The sequence below is a fragment of the Lissotriton vulgaris genome, unplaced genomic scaffold (assembly GCF_964263255.1).
Source record: "Lissotriton vulgaris unplaced genomic scaffold, aLisVul1.2 SCAFFOLD_671, whole genome shotgun sequence".
In the NCBI taxonomy this organism is placed as follows: Eukaryota; Metazoa; Chordata; class Amphibia; order Caudata; family Salamandridae; genus Lissotriton; species Lissotriton vulgaris.
In genome coordinates this window covers 641,120-660,635 of record NW_028248167.1, presented here as the reverse complement: position 1 = coordinate 660,635, position 19,516 = coordinate 641,120, and the positions used below count along the sequence as shown (strand labels likewise).

The 19,516-nt window shown below is 48.4% G+C and overlaps 1 protein-coding gene across 1 annotated transcript in view; it reads right to left on the bottom strand.

The window, feature by feature from the left end:
- The window catches only part of LOC147664912 (uncharacterized), a 313,239-nt gene that overhangs the window by 170,502 nt on the left and 123,221 nt on the right, over positions 1 to 19,516 (bottom strand). Inside the window, exons 5-7 of the mRNA XM_086949902.1 lie at positions 18,193 to 19,047; positions 12,838 to 14,384; positions 11,685 to 12,567 (exon numbers count right to left, since the gene is read on the bottom strand). Of these exons, the coding sequence (XP_086806028.1) occupies positions 11,685 to 12,567; positions 12,838 to 14,384; positions 18,193 to 19,047 (3,285 nt within the window). The remainder of the gene's footprint in view (positions 1 to 11,684; positions 12,568 to 12,837; positions 14,385 to 18,192; positions 19,048 to 19,516) is intronic.

The window sequence follows — 19,516 nt, the reverse complement described above, 5'->3', positions numbered from 1 at the left end:
GATATGAAGTTTCAACTCTTCGGCTGACCATCGTCTGCCTGTAGCAAACTCTCTGCATCTTGCTCCTCAGCCCCAAGGACTGGCATCGGATTCGATGACCACGTCTGGGGATACTCCAAAGAGGGCCTTGCCATTCAACGCTTCCATATGCAGCAACCACCATTGAAGCTCCTCTTGAGCTTCGGCTGTTAGAGGAATCATTTGATCATAGCTGAAGTTTGGTTGAAAATAATGAAATCCCCCTGCTGAGACTGAGTCATCATGGATTTCTTGCAATTTATTATAAAACCCAGATTTTGAAGAATGGACACTGTCCAACTCAGATGTAGTAACAAGACTGAGCGATCTTGTACCAGAAGAAGCTTGTCGTCTAGGTAAACGATCATGAAGACCTCCATTTCTCTTAAGCGCGTTCCTACCGGTTTTAAGAGTTTGGTGAACACCCATGGAGCTGACGAGAGGCCGAAGGGTAGAGTTTGACATTGAAACTATTGGCCTTTCCATTGAAATTGAAGATACTGTTGATGAGGAGGATAGATCGGGACTGTCAGGTAGGCGTCTTTGAGTTGTGATCGGACCATCCAGTCCTGCAACAAATCTCTCAGACGAGGGATGCCTTCCATCTTGAAATGACGGTAAATCACAAAAGGATTGGCTCAGGACTAGTCTTTGATCACCTCCTTTCTTTTTAACCAAAAAGACATTGCTACAAAACCCCTCTGGGTGAGGATGCACTGCGGCAATAACTTGTTTAGTCAAAAGCTCTTGCAGTTCTGAGTCTATAAAATACTTTGCTTGTTGGGAACAATGGAGGAGGGGAGAAATCTTGGACGGGGGGGACAATTCTATCTGGTAACATTGAACAGTGTCCAGAACCCAAGAGTCAGATGTAGTTTTTATCCAATTGATTACAAAATGTTTCAATCTGCCCTCCAAAGGAAGTGTTGAAAGAACAGGATAAACCATTACCTGTGGACCGGCCGGTTGCACGTCCTCTGCCATGACCGGCTCTGCCAGAAGGGGATTGAACACTCTCTTGAGTGGAGTGAGGTTTGAGAGTTGTTCAAAGAGGTGAATGTGTTCACAAATTTTGCTAGGTCCTTCACAAAGCGCTCACCAAATAACTGTCCTTCTGCCAGTGGGCCGGGTTCTGCTGAGGCCAGTTGTACTAGCTGTGGATCTATGCATATGAGACCAGATTTGCGTCTTTCAGATGCGAGAGAGCAGTTGGCATCGCCTAGGAGGCATATCGCCCTTTGAGTCCAGCCTGCTTGGACATCTGGGTGGATAGCCACTCCCATTTCCTGGGCTTAAGGGGCTAGTTCTAAGATCTTAGCTAGGGGTCGGGAAACTTCAAGTAGTTTATATTGACAAGCTCTACGTGTTCTATGCATACCTTTTTTGGGGTCCTTGTTATATTTCTTTAAAAGGGTTTGCAGAGAGGTGTCAGTATCTGGTGTGATGGCAGTATTGTGAGGGAGATCTGGGCGGGGGACATTCTGACCGGTCTTGAGCGGACTTCTTTTTCGAAATTGTTTGGGGACCTAGGGTGGACAATGCTTGCAGGGTCAAAGGTGAAAGAGGATTGGAGAGATGGAGAAATGGAGTGCTTGCGTTTCTTGGAACGTTTGTGAGGTTGGGACTCGTGGGAAGAGACCGTATCTGTATCGGTATCAGTATGGGGGGCTGCGGCTGGAAGTAGAGCCGGTGGCGGGGGGCAAGAGGATCCACACTGGAGGCATGGTTCGTCGCCCCTTCAGTAACTCTCGCAATGAGTTTAACATGGGGCCGTGCAGGGTCAGAAGGAGGGGACAAGGGAGGATGGTTGGAGGGGTCGGGAGATGGGGTATACAGTAAGCAATACAAAGTGCAAGTTATTTCAAACAATACAACTATGCGTTTCATGAACAGATATGCAAAATAGAGAGGCACTTATCTTGACTGCAGAGCAGCAAAGAAAGAGGCAGTAAAATGGTGCCCCGCTATTTTGTATATAGGGGTCACTGTTAATTGTGGGTTTATGCAGGCGTGGTGCAAAGCCTCATGGAAAATGTAGCGTTTACAATGTTTTATGGTTTTTTGATTGGCTGCTGTTTTTTGAGTAGTAGAGATTGAGAAGCACAGTACGAAGCCTCCGTGGACTGACATAGAATTAGTGCTGCAATTCAGGCGTGAGCGCTCTTGCCACAACGGGCTGGTAGTCCCGAAAACTCTCACCTTGAAAAAAACGGACTCGCTATATGAGAGGATTTTTCAAGCCTGGGTATTTTCTAAATCAAGGAACGATTCAGGCAAATCCTGTAGGCTAATATCACTTCTAAATGCTAATAGTCAAATTTTCCCAAACATTTAGGCTAAAGCTTACAAAAGGTTCTGTCCAGAAGGCGCGCCAAAGGTAAGCCCGTCTGCGCCCGTCCGCGACCGGATCGCGACCAGCGCCAGGACCCCTGGACCTCGAAGAACCCGACCGACCCGCAGTACATACTCAGCCGCCACCCTCAGCGCACTCAACACCGGCCGACACCCAGAGTGCCACCAAGCCACACCACGACACACCCACGGACCCTTCAGCTGCCACGCCTGCAAGTTCTCCTGCATCCGGACCTGCCTCGCACCAACACCCGCCAAGTCAAACACCAGCAGCACCCACCTCAAGTGCATCCTGCTCAACACCCGCTCCGTCCACAGACACGCCATCGAACTCTGGAACCTCCTAGACGCCACAGCCCCTGACGTTGCCTTCCTCACGGAGACCTGGATGAACGCCTCTTCAGCTCCCGACATCGCCATCGCTAACCCAGAGGGCTACAAGATCGTCCGGAGGGACCGAAACGCCAACCAGATGGGAGGAGGCATCGCCATCGTCCACAGGAGCACCATCCGTCTCACGACCAGCACCGACAACACCCTGACCAGCGCCGAACACCTGCATTTCCAGATCCACACCAACCCGAACACCACCCTCAGAGGCACCCTGATCTACCGACCCCCTGGACCACGCACGCAATTCAGCGAGGACATCGCCGACTTCGTCAGCCCGCATGCCCTCCCCTCCGCTGACTACATCCTCCTGGGAGACCTCAACTTCCATCTGGAGAACAACAACGACCGCATCACCAGCACCCTGCTCGACAACCTCGCCAACCTGGGACTCAAGCAACTGGTGTCCACCCCCACCCACCTCGCCGGACACACACTCGATGCAGTCTTCTCTTCCAGCACAGACATCGACTTCAGCCACGCCACTGAGCTTCAATGGACGGACCACAGCTGCGTCCACTTCACCTTCAAGAGAACGACGACCCACCACCACCACCAACAGGCCGCCCGCAGAAGTTGGAACAAGATCACAGCAGACCAGCTCGCCACCTCCCTGAGCCAGCACCCTCCTGCCAGCTCAGCGAACCCCAGCCAGGCCGCCGACAACCTCACGAAGTGGATCAGCAACTGCGTGGACGAACTCGCCCCACTGAGGACCCCGCCTAGCAGACCCGGCAGCAAGAAGGCCCCATGGTTCACCGACGAACTCAAGAGCTCCAAGAAGAACTGCCGAGCCCTCGAGAAAGTCTGGAGAAGGGAACCGACACCGGACAACAGGACCTCCTTCAAACTTGCCACCCGGAAACACCACCAGCTGATCCGCGCCGCCAAGAAAACAGCATTCAAGGACCGGTTGGACAACAACGCACACAACTGCAAGGAACTCTTCAACATCGTGAAAGAGCTTTCCAACCCCAGCGCAGGAAACAACGACATCACCCCATCGCAAGACCTCTGCAACTCCCTCGCTTCATACTTCCACAACAAGATCGCGGACATACACAACAGCTTCAACAACCAACCAACGCACACCATGACCGAACAACCACCCCCCACCACCACCCTCGACGCCTGGGCCCCGATCAGCACCGAAGACACCATCCGCACGATGAACTCCATCCACTCCGGATCACCGACCGACCCCTGCCCTCACCACGTCTTCAACAAGGCCGACGCTGTCATCGCACCCCACCTGCGAGACATCATCAACACATCCTTCGACACCGCCACCTTCCCTGAGCGCTGGAAGCACGCCGAACTCAGCGCTCTACTCAAGAAACCCACAGCGGACCCCACCGAACTCAAGAACTACCGCCCCATCTCGCTCCTCCCGTTTCCAGCCAAAGTCATCGAGAAGACCGTCAACAAGCAGATGGCCGCCTTCCTCGAGACGAACGGATCCCTCGACCCCTCACAGTCCGGCTTCCGAGCCAACCACAGCACCGAGACCGCCCTCATCGCCGCCACCGATGACATCCGAGCCCTGATGGACAATGGAGAAACAGCGGCCCTCATCCTCCTAGACCTCTCCGCGGCATTCGACACGGTCTGCCACCGCACCCTTGTACGGCGCCTCAGCAACATCGGCATCCAGGACAAGGCGCTGGAATGGATCTTCTCCTTCCTCGACGGAAGAACACAGAGAGTCCGCCTACCACCAACAAGTCAGAGGCCTCCGAAGTCATCTGCGGCGTCCCCCAAGGATCATCTCTGAGCCCCACCCTCTTCAACGTCTACATGAGCCCCCTCGCGGCCATCGTACGCAAACACAACCTCAGCATAATCTCCTACGCCGACGACACCCAGCTGATCCTCTCCCTGACCAACGACCCCGCCGCCGCCAGAGCCAACCTGCACGAAGGGATGAAAGAGGTAGCCGAGTGGATGACGACCAGCCGCCTGAAACTGAACTCGGACAAGACGGAGGTCCTCATCCTGGGCTCCTCACCCTCCGCCTGGGACGACTCCTGGTGGCCTCCCGCCCTGGGCACCGCACCCAAACCAACAGACCATGCACGAAACCTGGGCTTCATCCTGGACTCCTCCCTCTCCATGACCAGGCAAGTCAACAACGTCTCCTCGGCGTGCTTCAACATCCTACGCATGCTACGGAAGATCTTCTGGTGGATCCCCACCGAGACCAGGAAGACCGTCACCCAGGCCCTCGTCACCAGCCGACTGGACTACGGCAACGCCCTCTACGCCGGTACCACCGCCAAGCTCCAGAAGAGACTCCAGCGGATCCAGAACGCCTCAGCCAGACTCATCCTCGACATCCCACGAACCAGCCACATCTCCGGACATCTGAGAGACCTTCACTGGCTCCCCGTCAACAAAAGAATCACCTTCCGCCTCCTCACCCACGCACACAAAGCCCTACACGACCAAGGACCGAGCTACCTCAACAGCCGAGTGAACTTCTACGCTCCCAAACGCCACCTCCGATCAGCCAACCACGCCCTCGCCGCCGTCCCCCGCATCCGAAGAGCGACTACAGGAGGAAGGTCCTTCTCCTACCTGGCCGCCAAGACCTGGAACTCCCTCCCTCCCGACCTGCGCCTGACCCAAGACCACCTCTCCTTCAGGAAGAAGCTGAAGACCTGGCTGTTCGAGCAGTAGCGGCACCCCCCCAGCGCCTTGAGACCCTACGGGTATGTAGCGCGCTTTATAAGTGTCACTGATTGATTGATTGATTGATTGATTGATTCATATTGTTTTATATTGAACAGCAGAGGTTTGGGTAATTTTATTAAGGAATCTTTTATATATTTAGGGCCTTTTAACATGGATTCTTTATCCCTGGCATTCACAAATAACTATCCTTGATGATGCAGAAAAGGCCTTTGACCTTTCAAATCTTATGAGCAATTTAATTTTTCCAAGGGATTCATAAAAGGCATAAAATGTTTATATAAACGTTTAACTACTGCTTTAAGAGTTACCAAAACAGTAACGACCGTACCATCTTACAAAGAGGAACCTGGCAGAGATGCCGGCTCGCTCCCTACTGTTTTCAACATTTAGTGAATTTTTCGCTGCCTATTTGTGCTTAATCTGAAACAGCAGAATTCCTTTTGAACTCCATCGCAAGCCTCAAGGATATGGGTGCAAGGGGTCCTTACCTTGTGGTGCTTCGCTGTTTCTTCCTACAGAAACACCTCTCTTTACGTTACGTGGGTCCTGAACATCTTTAAAGAAATGAAGCAAATGTCCCCCTTCCCTTTCTTATTTATTTATTTATTTATTGACATTTGTAGAGCGCGGCGAATACCCGTGGGCGTCTCGGCGCTAATTAAGGGATGGATCAGCAACTGGGGTAAAGAAGATATACAAGGCTATTGGTCAAATAACCACGTCTGTAGCTGTTTGCGGAATGTGAACAGGGAGGGACTTGCTCGGATATGTGCAGGAAGGGTGTTCCAGAGTCTAGGGGCGGCAACCAGAAAACGCCTGTCGCCCCAGGTGACTGTTCTAGTGCGAGGCACAGCCAAGAGGTTCTGAATAGAGGAACGAAGAAATCGGGTTGGGACATGATGGAGAAGATTCTGTTTGAGAAAGTGGGGACCTTGATTATTGAGTGACTTGTAAACAATACACAGCGATTTGAATTTGATACAACATCTTTCAGCTCTGGAGGCTGGTTGGGGCGGGGGGGCTTACACCTCATTTGTACTTGCTGAATGGGGGATCGTTTAACATGCAGGGATTATCACAGGAAATATTGCTGCTTTCTACAGACATATCCCAACGCAAGACCGCGGGGAAGTAACACCAGCAATGGCTGCCAAGGAGTAAACAGATCTTAACAGCAGAACACTCATATTGCCCCTACCCAGGGTGACACAAGCTCCTGCCCAGGGTGACACAAGCTCCTGCCCAGGGTGACACAAGCTCCTGCCCAGGGTGACACAAGCTCCTGCCCGGGGTGACAAGCTCCTGCCTGTGGTGACACAAGCTCCTGCCCGGGGTGACAAGCTCCTGCCTGTGGTGACACAAGCTCCTGCCTCTAGTGACACAAGCTCCTGCCCGGGGTGACACAAGCTCCTGCCCAGGGTGACACAAGCTCCTGCCTGTGGTGACACAAGCTCCTGCCCAGGGTGACACAAGCTCCTGCCCGGGGTGACAAGCTCCTTCCTGTGGTGACACAAGCTCCTACCTGTGGTGATATAAGATCCTGCCTCTAGTGACACAAGCTCCTGCCCAGGGTGACACAAGCTCCTGCCCAGGGTGACACAAGCTCCTGCCTGTGGTGACACAAGCTTCTGCCCAGGGTGACACAAGCTCCTGCCCGGGGTGACAAGCTTCTGCCTGTGGTGACACAAGCTCCTACCTGTGGTGATACAAGATCCTGCCCGGGGTGACACAAGCTCCTGCCCCGGGGGTGGCACAAGCTCCTGCCCGGAGTGACACAAGCTCCTGCTAGGGGGTGACACAAGCCCCTGACTGGGGGTGACACAAGCTCCTGCCTGGGGTGACACAAGCTCCTGCCTGGGGGTGACACAATCTACTGCCTGTGGTGACACAACCTCCTGCCTGGGGTAACACAAGCTCCTGCCCAGGGGTGACACAAGCTCTTGCCCAGGGGTGACACAAGCTCCTGCCCAGGGGTGACACAAGCTCCTGCCCGGGGGTGACACAACCTCCTGCCGGGGGTGACACAAGCTCCTGCCCGGGGGTGACACAAGCTCCTGCCCGGAGTGACCCAAGCTCTTGCTAGGGGGTGACACAAGCCCCTGACTGGGGGTGACACAAGCTCCTGCCCGGGGGTGACACAAGCTCCTGCTAGGGGGTGACACAAGCTCCTGCCCGGGGGTGACACAACCTCCTGCCTGGGGTGACACAAGCTCCTGTCCGGAGTGACACAAGCTCCTGCCCGGAGTGACCCAAGCTCCTGCTAGGGGTGACACAAGCCCCTGACTGGGGGTGACACAAGCTCCTGCCTGGGGTGACACAAGCTCCTGCCTGGGGGTGACACAATCTACTGCCTGTGGTGACACAACCTCCTGCCTGGGGTGACACAAGCTCCTGCCCAGGAGTGACACAAGCTCTTGCCCAGGGGTGACACAAGCTCCTGCCCAGGGGTGACACAAGCTCCTGCCCGGGGGTGACACAACCTCCTGCCTGGGGTGACACAAGCTCCTGCCCGGGGGTGACACAAGCTCCTGCCCGGAGTGACCCAAGCTCCTGCTAGGGGGTGACACAAGCCCCTGACTGGGGGTGACACAAGCTCCTGCCCGGGGGTGACACAAGCTCCTGCTAGGGGGTGACACAAGCTCCTGCCTGTGGTGACACAAGCTCCTGCCCGGAGTGACACAAGCTCCTGCCTGTGGTGACACAAGCTCCTGCCTGAGGTGACACAACCTCCTGCTTGGGGGTGACACAAGCTCCTGCCCGGGGGTGACACAAGCTCCTGCCCGGAGTGACCCAAGCTCCTGCTAGGGGTGACACAAGCCCCTGACTGGGGGTGACACAAGCTCCTGCCCAGGGTGACACAAGCTCCTGCCCGGGGGTGACACAAGCTACTGCCTGTGGTGACACAACCTCCTGCCTGGGGCGACACAAGCTCCTGCCCAGGGGGTGACACAAGCTCCTGCCTGGGGGTGACACAAGCTCCTGCTAGGGGGTGACACAAGCTCCTGCCCGGGGGTGACACAAGCTACTGCCTGTGGTGACACAACCTCTTGCCTGGGGTGACACAAGCTCCTCTCCAGGGGGTGACACAAGCTCCTGCCCAGGGGTGACACAAGCTCCTGCCTGGGGGTGACACAAGCTCCTGCCCGAGGGTGACACAAGCTCCTGCTAGGGGGTGACACAAGCTCCTGCCTGTGGTGACACAAGCTCCTGCCCGGAGTGACACAAGCTCCTGCCTGTGGTGACACAAGCTCCTGCCTGAGGTGACACAAGCCCCTGACTGGGGTGACACAAGGTCCTGCCCGGACTGACACAAGCTCCTGCCCGGGGGTGACACAAGCTCCTGCCCGGGGGTGACACAAGCTCCTGCTAGGGGGTGACACAAGCTCCTGCCTGGGGAGACACAAGCTCCTGCCCGGGGGTGACACAAGCTCCTGCCTGTAGTGACACAAGCTCCGGCCCGGGGTGACACAAGCTTCTGCCCGGAGTGACACAAGCTCCTGCCCGGGGGTGACACAAGCTCCTGCCTGGGGGTGACACAAACTCCTGCTAGGGGGTGACACAAGCTCCTGCCTGTGGTGACACAAGCTCCTGCCTGGGGTGACGCGGTGCAAGTAGTGCGTGGAGCGAAGTATGGCAGCTCCATGTAGACATGAACCACCTTAGATGATATACTGTTGCGGGTTGACCGCGGTCCATCTTTGTTCCAGTGATTCACGGTCTCGGCTGCGAGACTGATTAGACGGCTTCCAGTTCGTCATCACATCTCTCCGCATATCAAAGACCTTCTCTGGCTGCCGGTGAAAAAAAGAATTGAATTCTAAGCCCTAACCTTAGCATTCCTGTCATTTCATGGCAGGTGCCCCAGCTATTTGAGACAACGTTTTGTAGCATACAACACAAGGGAATATATAGTGTTGTTTGTATAAGATTTATTGTAACAACAAAGGCCCGCAGTAGCGGGATGAACATCTAGAAAGAACGGAGTCAGCTGTCATCTGTCACCCAATTACCGGTGACGTCACCTAAATACATTGCAAACATTCCATGGTGACGCGGTGTGATGCTGCATAATAAACATAGAAAACATACTGCCAATAACATTGTGTAATAACCATTATAACATGTACGACATCTCCCTTCCTCCATAAAACTTAACCTGAGTTTATTCCATAACATAGTCCTTAAATCTGGCAGGCAATTTGATAACTCTGCCCGTTCTTGAAGGCTGCCCCCCGGTTATATTAGCATCAACATCACACATGCCAGTTACGGTATTTTCATTTCCCTCTGCTTCATTGTCTACCATTGAACCTTCCTGAACTAAAGCAGTGTCCTCGACACCAGAGGAATGTCTGGTAGAGCCTTCACCTGAAAACCAAAGATGGTCCACGATTGGCATTGGAATGTAACATCTCTGGGCTGCTAGACACATCATCCCATTCTAGGATACTGCTATCTAGACTTCCTCCTCCCTGTTCTGCTCTTCTCATTATAATTTGTTCTTGACCAAGTTTCAGTTTTACTATATCATCTTTATTACGCCATCCTTCACCTTCAACAAACACAGCTCCACCTGACGCTCTGCCAACTCTCATTGGTTTGCTGAGCTTAGACTCTCCCTTGCTCACCAGACCAGGTTTTTTCACTAGCACCCAATCACCAGGTGCAATGTCTTTATCCTTAGCTCTGTTCACTTCGTCAGAATATATCTTATTCTTCATTTGTTTACACATTATGTTCTCCCTCACATTGAGTTCCTTTTCACACACTTGTCTCTTCGACAGCTGTTTTTTTCCATTCACCTACTTTTGGTGTTAAGACATTGTTGCATACTCTTCCTCTCATCAAGAAGAACGGAGTAAACCCCGTAGCTTCTTTAGGCGTATTGTTGTACGCATTGATCTTCGTCTTAATAAACTCTTTGACATCCATATCATTTGCAATAGCCATTTGGATTCCTTCTTTAAAGAATCTGTTTATCCTCTCTACTTGACCATTGCTTTTGGGACTGTAAAGAGGTGTTTTCTCCTGTTTTATTCCACGTTTTTCTAAGAATTCTACCATCATTCGTGATACCAGTTGTGATCCGTTATCAGACACCATAACCTTTGGTTGCCCTTCTCTTTCAAAGGTTTTTTCAAGAAATTTTATTACCACTTCTGTTGTAACCATTTTCACGAATTTGTAACACACCCACTTAGTGTAGTAGTCCGTCACAACTATCAAATATTTGCATTCATCTGGCAAGATATTGAAGGGTCCAGCAAAGTCTATTGCTATTTTGGCCCAGGGTCCATCAGGGATTTGCACCATCTGCAACTCATTTTTTTCTATTCTCCAATGTTTGTCAGATCTTAAACATTGCTCGCATTTGTCAACAAGATTCCTAACTTCGCTGTCCACGCCCGGCCACCAATAGTGCATTCTTAGAACGTTCCTTGTGGCCGTGGTGCCTGGATGTCCTCTGTGAGCCATCTGAATTATCTTCTGCCTGAGTCCTAATATTTTTGTCCACCCTAAGCGTGGAAGGGTATTCTCAGATGTGAGACCCTTGCTCATTGCACCATCAGGATTCAAGCAAACCGGGCCGAAGACGGCTGTAATGCCAGAAACCGGTCCCCGGGAGCTTGTTTCCTTCCCAGTGTAAGAATTGGCTTTTGTAGTTTGGTTTGCCCTGTTCCCATCATGCACTGGGACAGGAACAGACTAATTTGCATACAGCCAGGTTCTGAAACTGGGATGGTGCAATGAGCTAAAAAACGGTGTTGGATCTAGCCCTGATCTCTTGACTGGGTGAGAGCTTTCTGCTTAATTCAGAGACTCTGTCCCTCACCACCCCTTGTTGTAAATATTTTTGTCCACCCTAAGCGTGGAAGGGTATTCTCAGATGTGAGACCCTTGCTCATTGCACCATCAGGATTCAAGCAAACCGGGCCGAAGACGGCTGTAATGCCAGAAACCGGTCCCCGGGAGCTTGTTTCCTTCCCAGTGTAAGAATTGGCTTTTGTAGTTTGGTTTGCCCTGTTCCCATCATGCACTGGGACAGGAACAGACTAATTTGCATACAGCCAGGTTCTGAAACTGGGATGGTGCAGTGAGCTAAAAAACGGTGTTGGATCTAGCCCTGATCTCTTGACTGGGTGAGAGCTTTCTGCTTAATTCAGAGACTCTGTCCCTCACCACCCCTTGTTGTAAATATTTGAGTCCTAATGGCGGCACAAAGACCTCACCTCTTTTTAAGAATCCATTTTCTAAAGTTAATTCATCGCTTACTTGTTGATAATTTTTTAGCTCCTTAGGTATATTCCTCACATGTGGCCATTTGGTTTGTACATACTCCTTCACTTTGGCCAAGACAGTGTCTTTCTTCGTACTCTCTTCCCATTCCTCATCATTTATGGATCCTTCACACATTACTGTTGCGTCAATATGCGCAACTACGCATTCGTTGTCATCCAGTTCCTCATCCATTTTCTCCTTCACTGGCAATCTGGATAAACAATCCGCTCTACTGTTCTTTCCTCCTTTTATGTGTTCAATTTTGAAGTTAAATTCCTGGAGCTTTGACATCAGTCTGATCAGCCTAGAACTTGCGTTGCCATTGCCTCGACCTTTGCCGTCCATCATATATACTAGCGGTTTATGGTCGGTTACAAGTTTGAAAATCTTACCCCACAGATAGTCTTTGAGCTTGTGCACTGCCCACACACAAGCCAAAGTCTCCCATTCAATTGTGCTGTAATGAATCTCAGTGTCATTTAGCTTCCTGGAAATAAATGCTATTGTGTTCTCTTCATTTCCTTTCCTTTGGCAGAACACAGCACCTATCCCTTCATTGCTTGCATCTACAGTCACAATGTTGTCAAGTTGCGGATCGTAGGGTTTCAGTGCTGGTGCTCTGGCTATTTCCTCTTTGACTGATTTGAATGCCTCAACATGTTCGTCATTCCACTCATATTTTACATTTTTCTTTAGTAGTCTCCTGAGTGGGCCCACCATTTCAGCATATTTCTGGATAAACTTCGCATAATATTCACTGAGGCCAAGGAACAACTTGAGTGTTTCCTTATTTTTTGGTTCAGGGGCCTCCCTTATTGCACGAACTAAATCGTCCTTGGGCAAAATACCTTCAGCAGTTAGGACGTGCCCTAAATACTCAACCTCTTTTGTCATGAATTTGCATTTGTCCTTTGCAACTGTCATGCCTTTGTTTTTCAACACACCCAGGACTGTTCCAATCAATTGTACGTGCTCATTTTCAGTTTTCGAATGCAACAGAATGTCGTCTTGAAAGGCTTCCACCCCTTTCATTTTTCCAAACAAGACATCCATGAGTTTCTGGAAAACTCCTGAAGACGACGCTAGGCCAAAAGGAAGTCTCACATATCTGAACGCTCCAAATGGCGTGATGAAGGTTGTTAATGGTTTAGACCTTTCAGATAAACACACCTGATGATAAGCGGCCCTTAGGTCTATGAGTGAAAAATACTTTGACCCAGATGTAGACTGAAGGATGTCTTGAATTTTTGGCAAAGGATGACAGTTTATTATAATATTTTTATTGAGTGACCTCAGGTCAACACACAACCTAATGTCCCCTGTCTTTTTCTTCTTTGATACTACTATAGCAGAAACCCATTCAGATTCCTCTGCTTCTTCAATCACTCCTTCCTTCTTTAATTTTTCAAGCACCTCCCTTAACTCATTTTTTACAGATAAAGGCACTGATCTTACTTTGTGCTTACATGGAATAGCACCCTCTTTTAGTTTGATGTCATGACTGAACCCCTTTACGCATCCAATTACATTTTTAAACACATCTTTATGTTTTTCAAAAACAGTATTCAAATCACTGTCTTCTCTCTCCACACAAATGCTGTTCATCCATTCTTCTCTTAATATCACTGGATCTTTTGCCCCCGGCACTAGTACCACCCCCAGTTGGGCTAAATCTCTCCATCCTACTAGTATTCTTCCCTTCTCAGCTACATAGACCTTTGTCTCGATCACTCTCCCCTTAAAGGTCACGGTGTCAACAAAATACCCCAACATGTTTATATCTTTCTCCCCAAAAGCCTTCGGGTTCATATCAGATTCTGTTAATTTCACACCTTTCCATTTTTCCTCGAAAAGGGCATCAGATATAGTCGTTATTGGGGCACCTGAATCTGCAGTAAATTTCAGTTCAACCTCACCAATTTTGACATCGCTAATTGGACCCTTTATCTTTCCATCTTCCATTTCTATGTACAATACTATATTCGCACACATTTCCTCATCGAAATTCCCTTCTGTATTAATACTCGTGCTATTACTCATTCTTTTGGTTTTACACAAGGTTGAATAATGACCATATCTCTTGCATTTAATACATTTTTTACCTGCTGCCGGACAACCTTTGAAATCTGCTAGGTGCTCACTTGATCCACATCTAAAACAACTTAGCTGCTTACCTCCCACCTTTCTTTCATATGCCTTACCATCACCCTTCTTCTTCTCCTGTAAATAAAATACATTAGCATTATTTCCTGTTGAAGACAGTTCTTTGGTGGAAAGTAGAGATCTCTCAATACCTCTAGCAATATCTATAACTTCTTGCAAGGTCGGCCTTTTGCATGCTATTAGTCTTTCCTGCACCTTCTTTGTATAACAGTAAAATACAATCTGATCCCTTATGTATACATCTGTCATTTCCTCATACTCGCATTCCACAGCTAAAACTCTTAGGCATGCAACATAGTCTTCTACTGACTCTCCTTCTTGCTGTTTCCTTTGAGCAAACTTATGCCTGGCAACCATAATATTGTTCTCCTCATCAAACTGCCTCTCCAATCTTTTCAAAGCTTCCTGATACTCATTCATAGGAATAAATGTTCCTGGTGGACTTTCGTACTCGGGTAGGCTGTCAAAGATGTCCTGTCCCGCTTTGCCTAACAGCCCAAACAATAAAGAACACTTCCTTTCAGCATCGAAAGCTTTTCCATCTATGGAAACGATGTAATTTTCGAAAGCCCTTACCCACTTTTTCCATTTCATGGTGGGTTTGCCGGGCTCATCCAAAAAACGTGGAGGAGCACATATATTATTACATTCTGCCATGTTAAGCCTATTTGTTTCCTTTCACAGCCGATTATTTCACAGAAGTATTTATTTTAAATCAACATTCCTTTCTTCCGATTTAATTTTTGAGGCTTACTTGTGTTATTTCTCCACAGTTCCACTCCGTGTTATGTTTACTTATAAGTGCGACCTTTCCTTCATGTGCATCAACTGCTTTGCACTCGTACGATCGTTGTTTACTACAACATCAAAGATGGCTGCACGCTGATCACGTTGATGACGCGTTCAGTATGAACCAATCAGAGCGCTCCCGGCATGCTTCACGCGACTCAGCTGAGGTAACTGACTGATGCCTCAGCTGAGCGCTGTCACCAAAGCCCGCCAATTACTCTACGATTAAGCTTTCAACAACGCCGCAGCCTGACAGGTTCTTCTGATGTATTTAAACGCTGCTTCTCTTCTGCGCACGTCCTCAAGCACATCCAAGCCTCTTAAATTTCAATTTACGCTTTGCCGCTGCTTTATGCCACTTCAAAGTAAGCTACATCAGTAAGCTACTTCAGTCAGCGCTCTCTTTTTACTTTTCCGCTTCTTACTCACTCCGTGCTGTTTATTCTTCAGTTCTCTTCCCGCAATATTACTTCATGGATAGGACCGAGGTCATCAATCACCTGCCGATCCTCCGATTACTTCCGCTGGCCCTTGTTGTATAAAGACCCTCGTCGCCAATTGTAGCATACAACACAAGGGAATATATAGTGTTGTTTGTATAAGATTTATTGTAACAACAAAGGCCCGCAGTAGCGGGATGAACATCTAGAAAGAACTGAGTCAGCTGTCATCTGTCACCCAATTACCGGTGACGTCACCTAAATACATTGCAAACATTCCATGGTGACGCGGTGTGACGCTGCATAATAAACATAGAAAACATACTGCCAATAACATTGTGTAATAACCATTATAACATGTACGACACGTTTATGCGTCTACAAACAGAATCGCGCCTCGAGGTCCAACTCTCAAAATCTGCTTTGTATTCCGCGAGTTAGGAAAGCCCGCCTCGGCGGCAGATCGTTTACAGTGAGGGCATCCAAGCTATGAAATTCCATGCCTAACCATTTAAGTATGATTAGGTCAGAACCACTACTCAGGAAAGCTGTAATGAAAAACATGGCTTTTCAGTCCAGTTTAAACTGCTCTCAGGGCTCCGCGTGACAAAGCCTGGCTATTCGCTGCCGATTGTTTTTAGCGCCAGCACACCTCTACTGGCGGTAGCTGTTCGTGCTCTACAAATGGTGATATTATTATTATCATAAAAATGTAGTGAATCCCTCACCACCGTCCTTGTAGTGAAGTGATCACACTTGGATGGGGAACGGAAGTGTTGTCGCTGAAGTGCACAGTGTCATATCGGGATGGGTTCTTCAAGCAGGATCCTGTCCTGCTGAGCCGCTGGCCTGAATTTGACCCTGAAATGCTGTGTCAATTACTTTATGAGCCAGTAGTGATGCAACAGGAAAGGTTAATGCAGTTAGGATTCTCTGGTGTCAAAGGACAGCTGCTGTGTAACTGCCTCCTCCAGAGCACCACAGACATGGAGTTTGGAAAACACTTAAGCCTATAACATATTTAATGTTCTAAGAAAATATAAATTAAAAGCTTTCAAGAATGCTACAGTAACATACACATGTTTGTGGGCCGCCCGGGGACACCTGGCAGCATTCCAGATAACTAGTGAAATAGCAGACATCCTCTTGGCTGCAATGTTTCTCCAGATGTTTCTGTGTGAGCCACTGTGTGCAGTTTTAGTTCATTCCTCACTTGCAGATAGGATGTTTGCACTAGTCTCTTTTCTCTTGGGATAAATGCTTATTTTATAAGCAGGGCAGAACTGCACAAGGTAAATGAAAACAGATGTACTTACAAATAAACTGCAACAACAAACAATGAAATGCCTAAATTAATCTCAGTCATCCAAAACTGCAAGGCAAGCCGCCCCCCCCCCTCCCACCCAGAATGGATCACAAGCAACCACAGACCGGCTTTGACCTGCTTAGGTCTCATCAGTGGGGTACAGCTTGATTCCAGTGGCACAATGAGCACGAGGCCCAAGCCTGGGCATACCCGTCACAACTAGGGCATAACCTGCAACAATATGGAAATAGATGGAATGTTTGAATGAATCTCACCCACTGGCAATTGCCTGGGCCACATCCCAGTCCATCCTCTTTCGCCCACCGTGGCACTCTAGACAAAAGCCTGCCTTATGCAAATCAGTACCGACCCTGCTCCTCATGGGAGCAATTTGTCCGGAACTGCCAGGAAAGGCCCACTCCTGAATGGCCCACAAGTAACCCCATACCATTCTAAACCTACTTGAGTCTCATCAGTGAGGTATCGCAGGAGTCCCATGGGACTGTGAGCACAGGACCTACGCTTGAGCATACTGTTCACACTTAGGGCGTCAACTGCACCAACCACAAGGTCATGGATATAATTCTAGAATGAATCTCAGCCACTGGCAAATCGCTCGAGCCGCATTCCATTCCATCATATTTTATTTGAATTTTTTTTTAAAGCAAAAACAGACAAGTGACCCTGCAAGGCTTATTTGTTTTTGAGGCAAATACATATTCTTGGTTTTAAAACAATGAAAGCATGCACTCTTTTTCCTCCATACATGATTAACCTCTATTAACAAAATAATCAAACTCCAAGCTTGAGACTTTGACTGTCTTCTGTCGGAGACCTCATACGACAGATTCCAATTTGGGTTATAATTAATTTTACATCAGTGATAACAGCTAACAAGTGTTTTACTCTAGTACATTTTTCTCCTACTTGCTTTTTCAAAGCTGTTAGGGACCCAGCATGTTAATAAAAATTACAGAAATACCAAATATTTGCTAATATTTTTGAAGCTATAATTTCATACCATTAATTTCACGATATCTTAAATCCCGGATTTTGTTTTAAAAAGTCCTACACTGTACTTTGTAACCAAAGACATTTATAAGGGCTTTTGGGGAGGATCAATTCAGGAAAGTGAAAGTACAACATAGCATTTCCTTGAAATAATCTGTGCATGGTCTTTAAGTTTGGAATTATAATATATCCTCTTCCATGTCACTTGCTGATCTTAATTTGATGAATTTCATTGCGATCAAAATAAATTGCATGAAGGCTGGTTGAAGTTTGTGTAATGTTCGTCATTTCAGATTTCAGATTGGGGGAAACCTCAAGTCCTTTCTGAAAGTCAAACCATGCTAAGCAGAGTCTGTACCTCGTTGCAGTTGTCTGTGTTGACCTTTATTCCATATTAGCCGATTGTGGTCTACATATTAATCGTCTGCGAACCTTTGTATGCGGTCAAGATGCTGTTAGCCAGTGGACCTACACAATCTGTCAGAAGCTATCCCTGTGTACAAACTTAAGACCAGCATGAAGTAAAGGTTTTTGATTTAATAATCAAAAGAGTTCATAGAGTGAACAGCCATGCTGTTTTTTTAAGATTACCGGCTTTTATACAAATGTTTGTTTCTGGTTGATGTGTGGATTCTTTCACGGTATAGAAAGTCTGAGAGTGTATCTTTGCCAAATATGTCCACAGGACGGTGCTGAAGCCCGTGTGGCTTTTCAGGTGTTATATTTATTTCAGAATAAAACTTTTCTAACAATCGATAAGTGGTAACTGCTGATGTGTTGGGGTACACTGGTGATTTTCAAGCCCAGCCTTTGATTTAAACCTCTTTGGACACTTGGTGCAAATGTAGGGCTTTAATCCTTTGTGGGTTCTCAGGTGTAGTACAAGATCTGACTTCCGAATAAAGTTCTTTTCACATTCTGTACATTGAAATGGCCTCACTCCCGAGTGAATTCTCATGTGCCGTAAAAGGGTTGCTTTCACAGTGAAACTCCACTCACACTCAGTGCATTGATATGGCCTTGTTCCTGCGTGTATACGTTGGTGATTTAAAAGACTTGACTTCTGAGTAAAGCGTTTCTCACAACTAGCGCACTGAAAGGGCTTCACTCCAGTGTGGATTCTTTGGTGATTTATAAGGCTTGCCTTTTGCGAAAAACATTTCTCACACTCATCGCAGTGAAAGGGCCTTTCGTCTGTGTGTATTCTTTGATGACTTAGAAGATTTCCCTTTTGAGTAAAGCTTTTTTCACACTCGTTGCAGTGAAAAGGCCTCGCTCCTGTGTGGATTCGTTGGTGATTTATGAGGTTTGATTTTTGAGTAAAGCTTTTCTCACACTCACTGCAGTGGTACACTCTCGCTCTAATGTGCACTCGTTTGTGGTTCACAAGATGTGGCATGTCACTGGGGCTCTTATCACAGCCACCCCTCACTCTGACGTGCATTCGCTGGTGACCGACAAGATCGGACTTTTTGGCAAAGCTCTTGTCAGGGCAAGAAAAGGCGTGTGCACTTTTTTGGGTTCCATGACGGTTTTTTAGGAGCTTCTTTGTAAACTTCTTCTTCCGAGCTCTCTCTTTCACACTTCCCGTCTGTGATTGGTTTGCTGCAGAATTAAAAGAAAAGTTAAAGGATATTAGAAAACTTTCCAACAATTAAGCATCACATTTTTATGCATTAACGTCTGACAGCCCAGGACAGGAACTTGTTCAATGTTATTACGAGAGGAGCCTGCCATGCCCCCCCTTGAGCGACCAAAAATCGGAATACCTGTTGTACAAGTGCCATAATTTAGTCCTGCACCGAGAAAATCCCGGGGAATTGCAGTGGTAGACATGAGTCACTCAGCACAGTGGCTGACGAATGACATAGTTCTGAGATTTGGGAGTTCTCCACAGCAAAACAAACAGAAGTGTCAGGGTGTATTGTGTAAACATCTTCGTCAGCCGTGTGGCAGGTCGGTTTACAAAATTTGTAATACTAATGGTTCAGTTAGTTTAGTGAATCACAAATGAAATCCGAAGGAATTCTGAAAGTCAAGCCGGCCTGTGAGGCTTGGGCATCTTGTGTTTCAA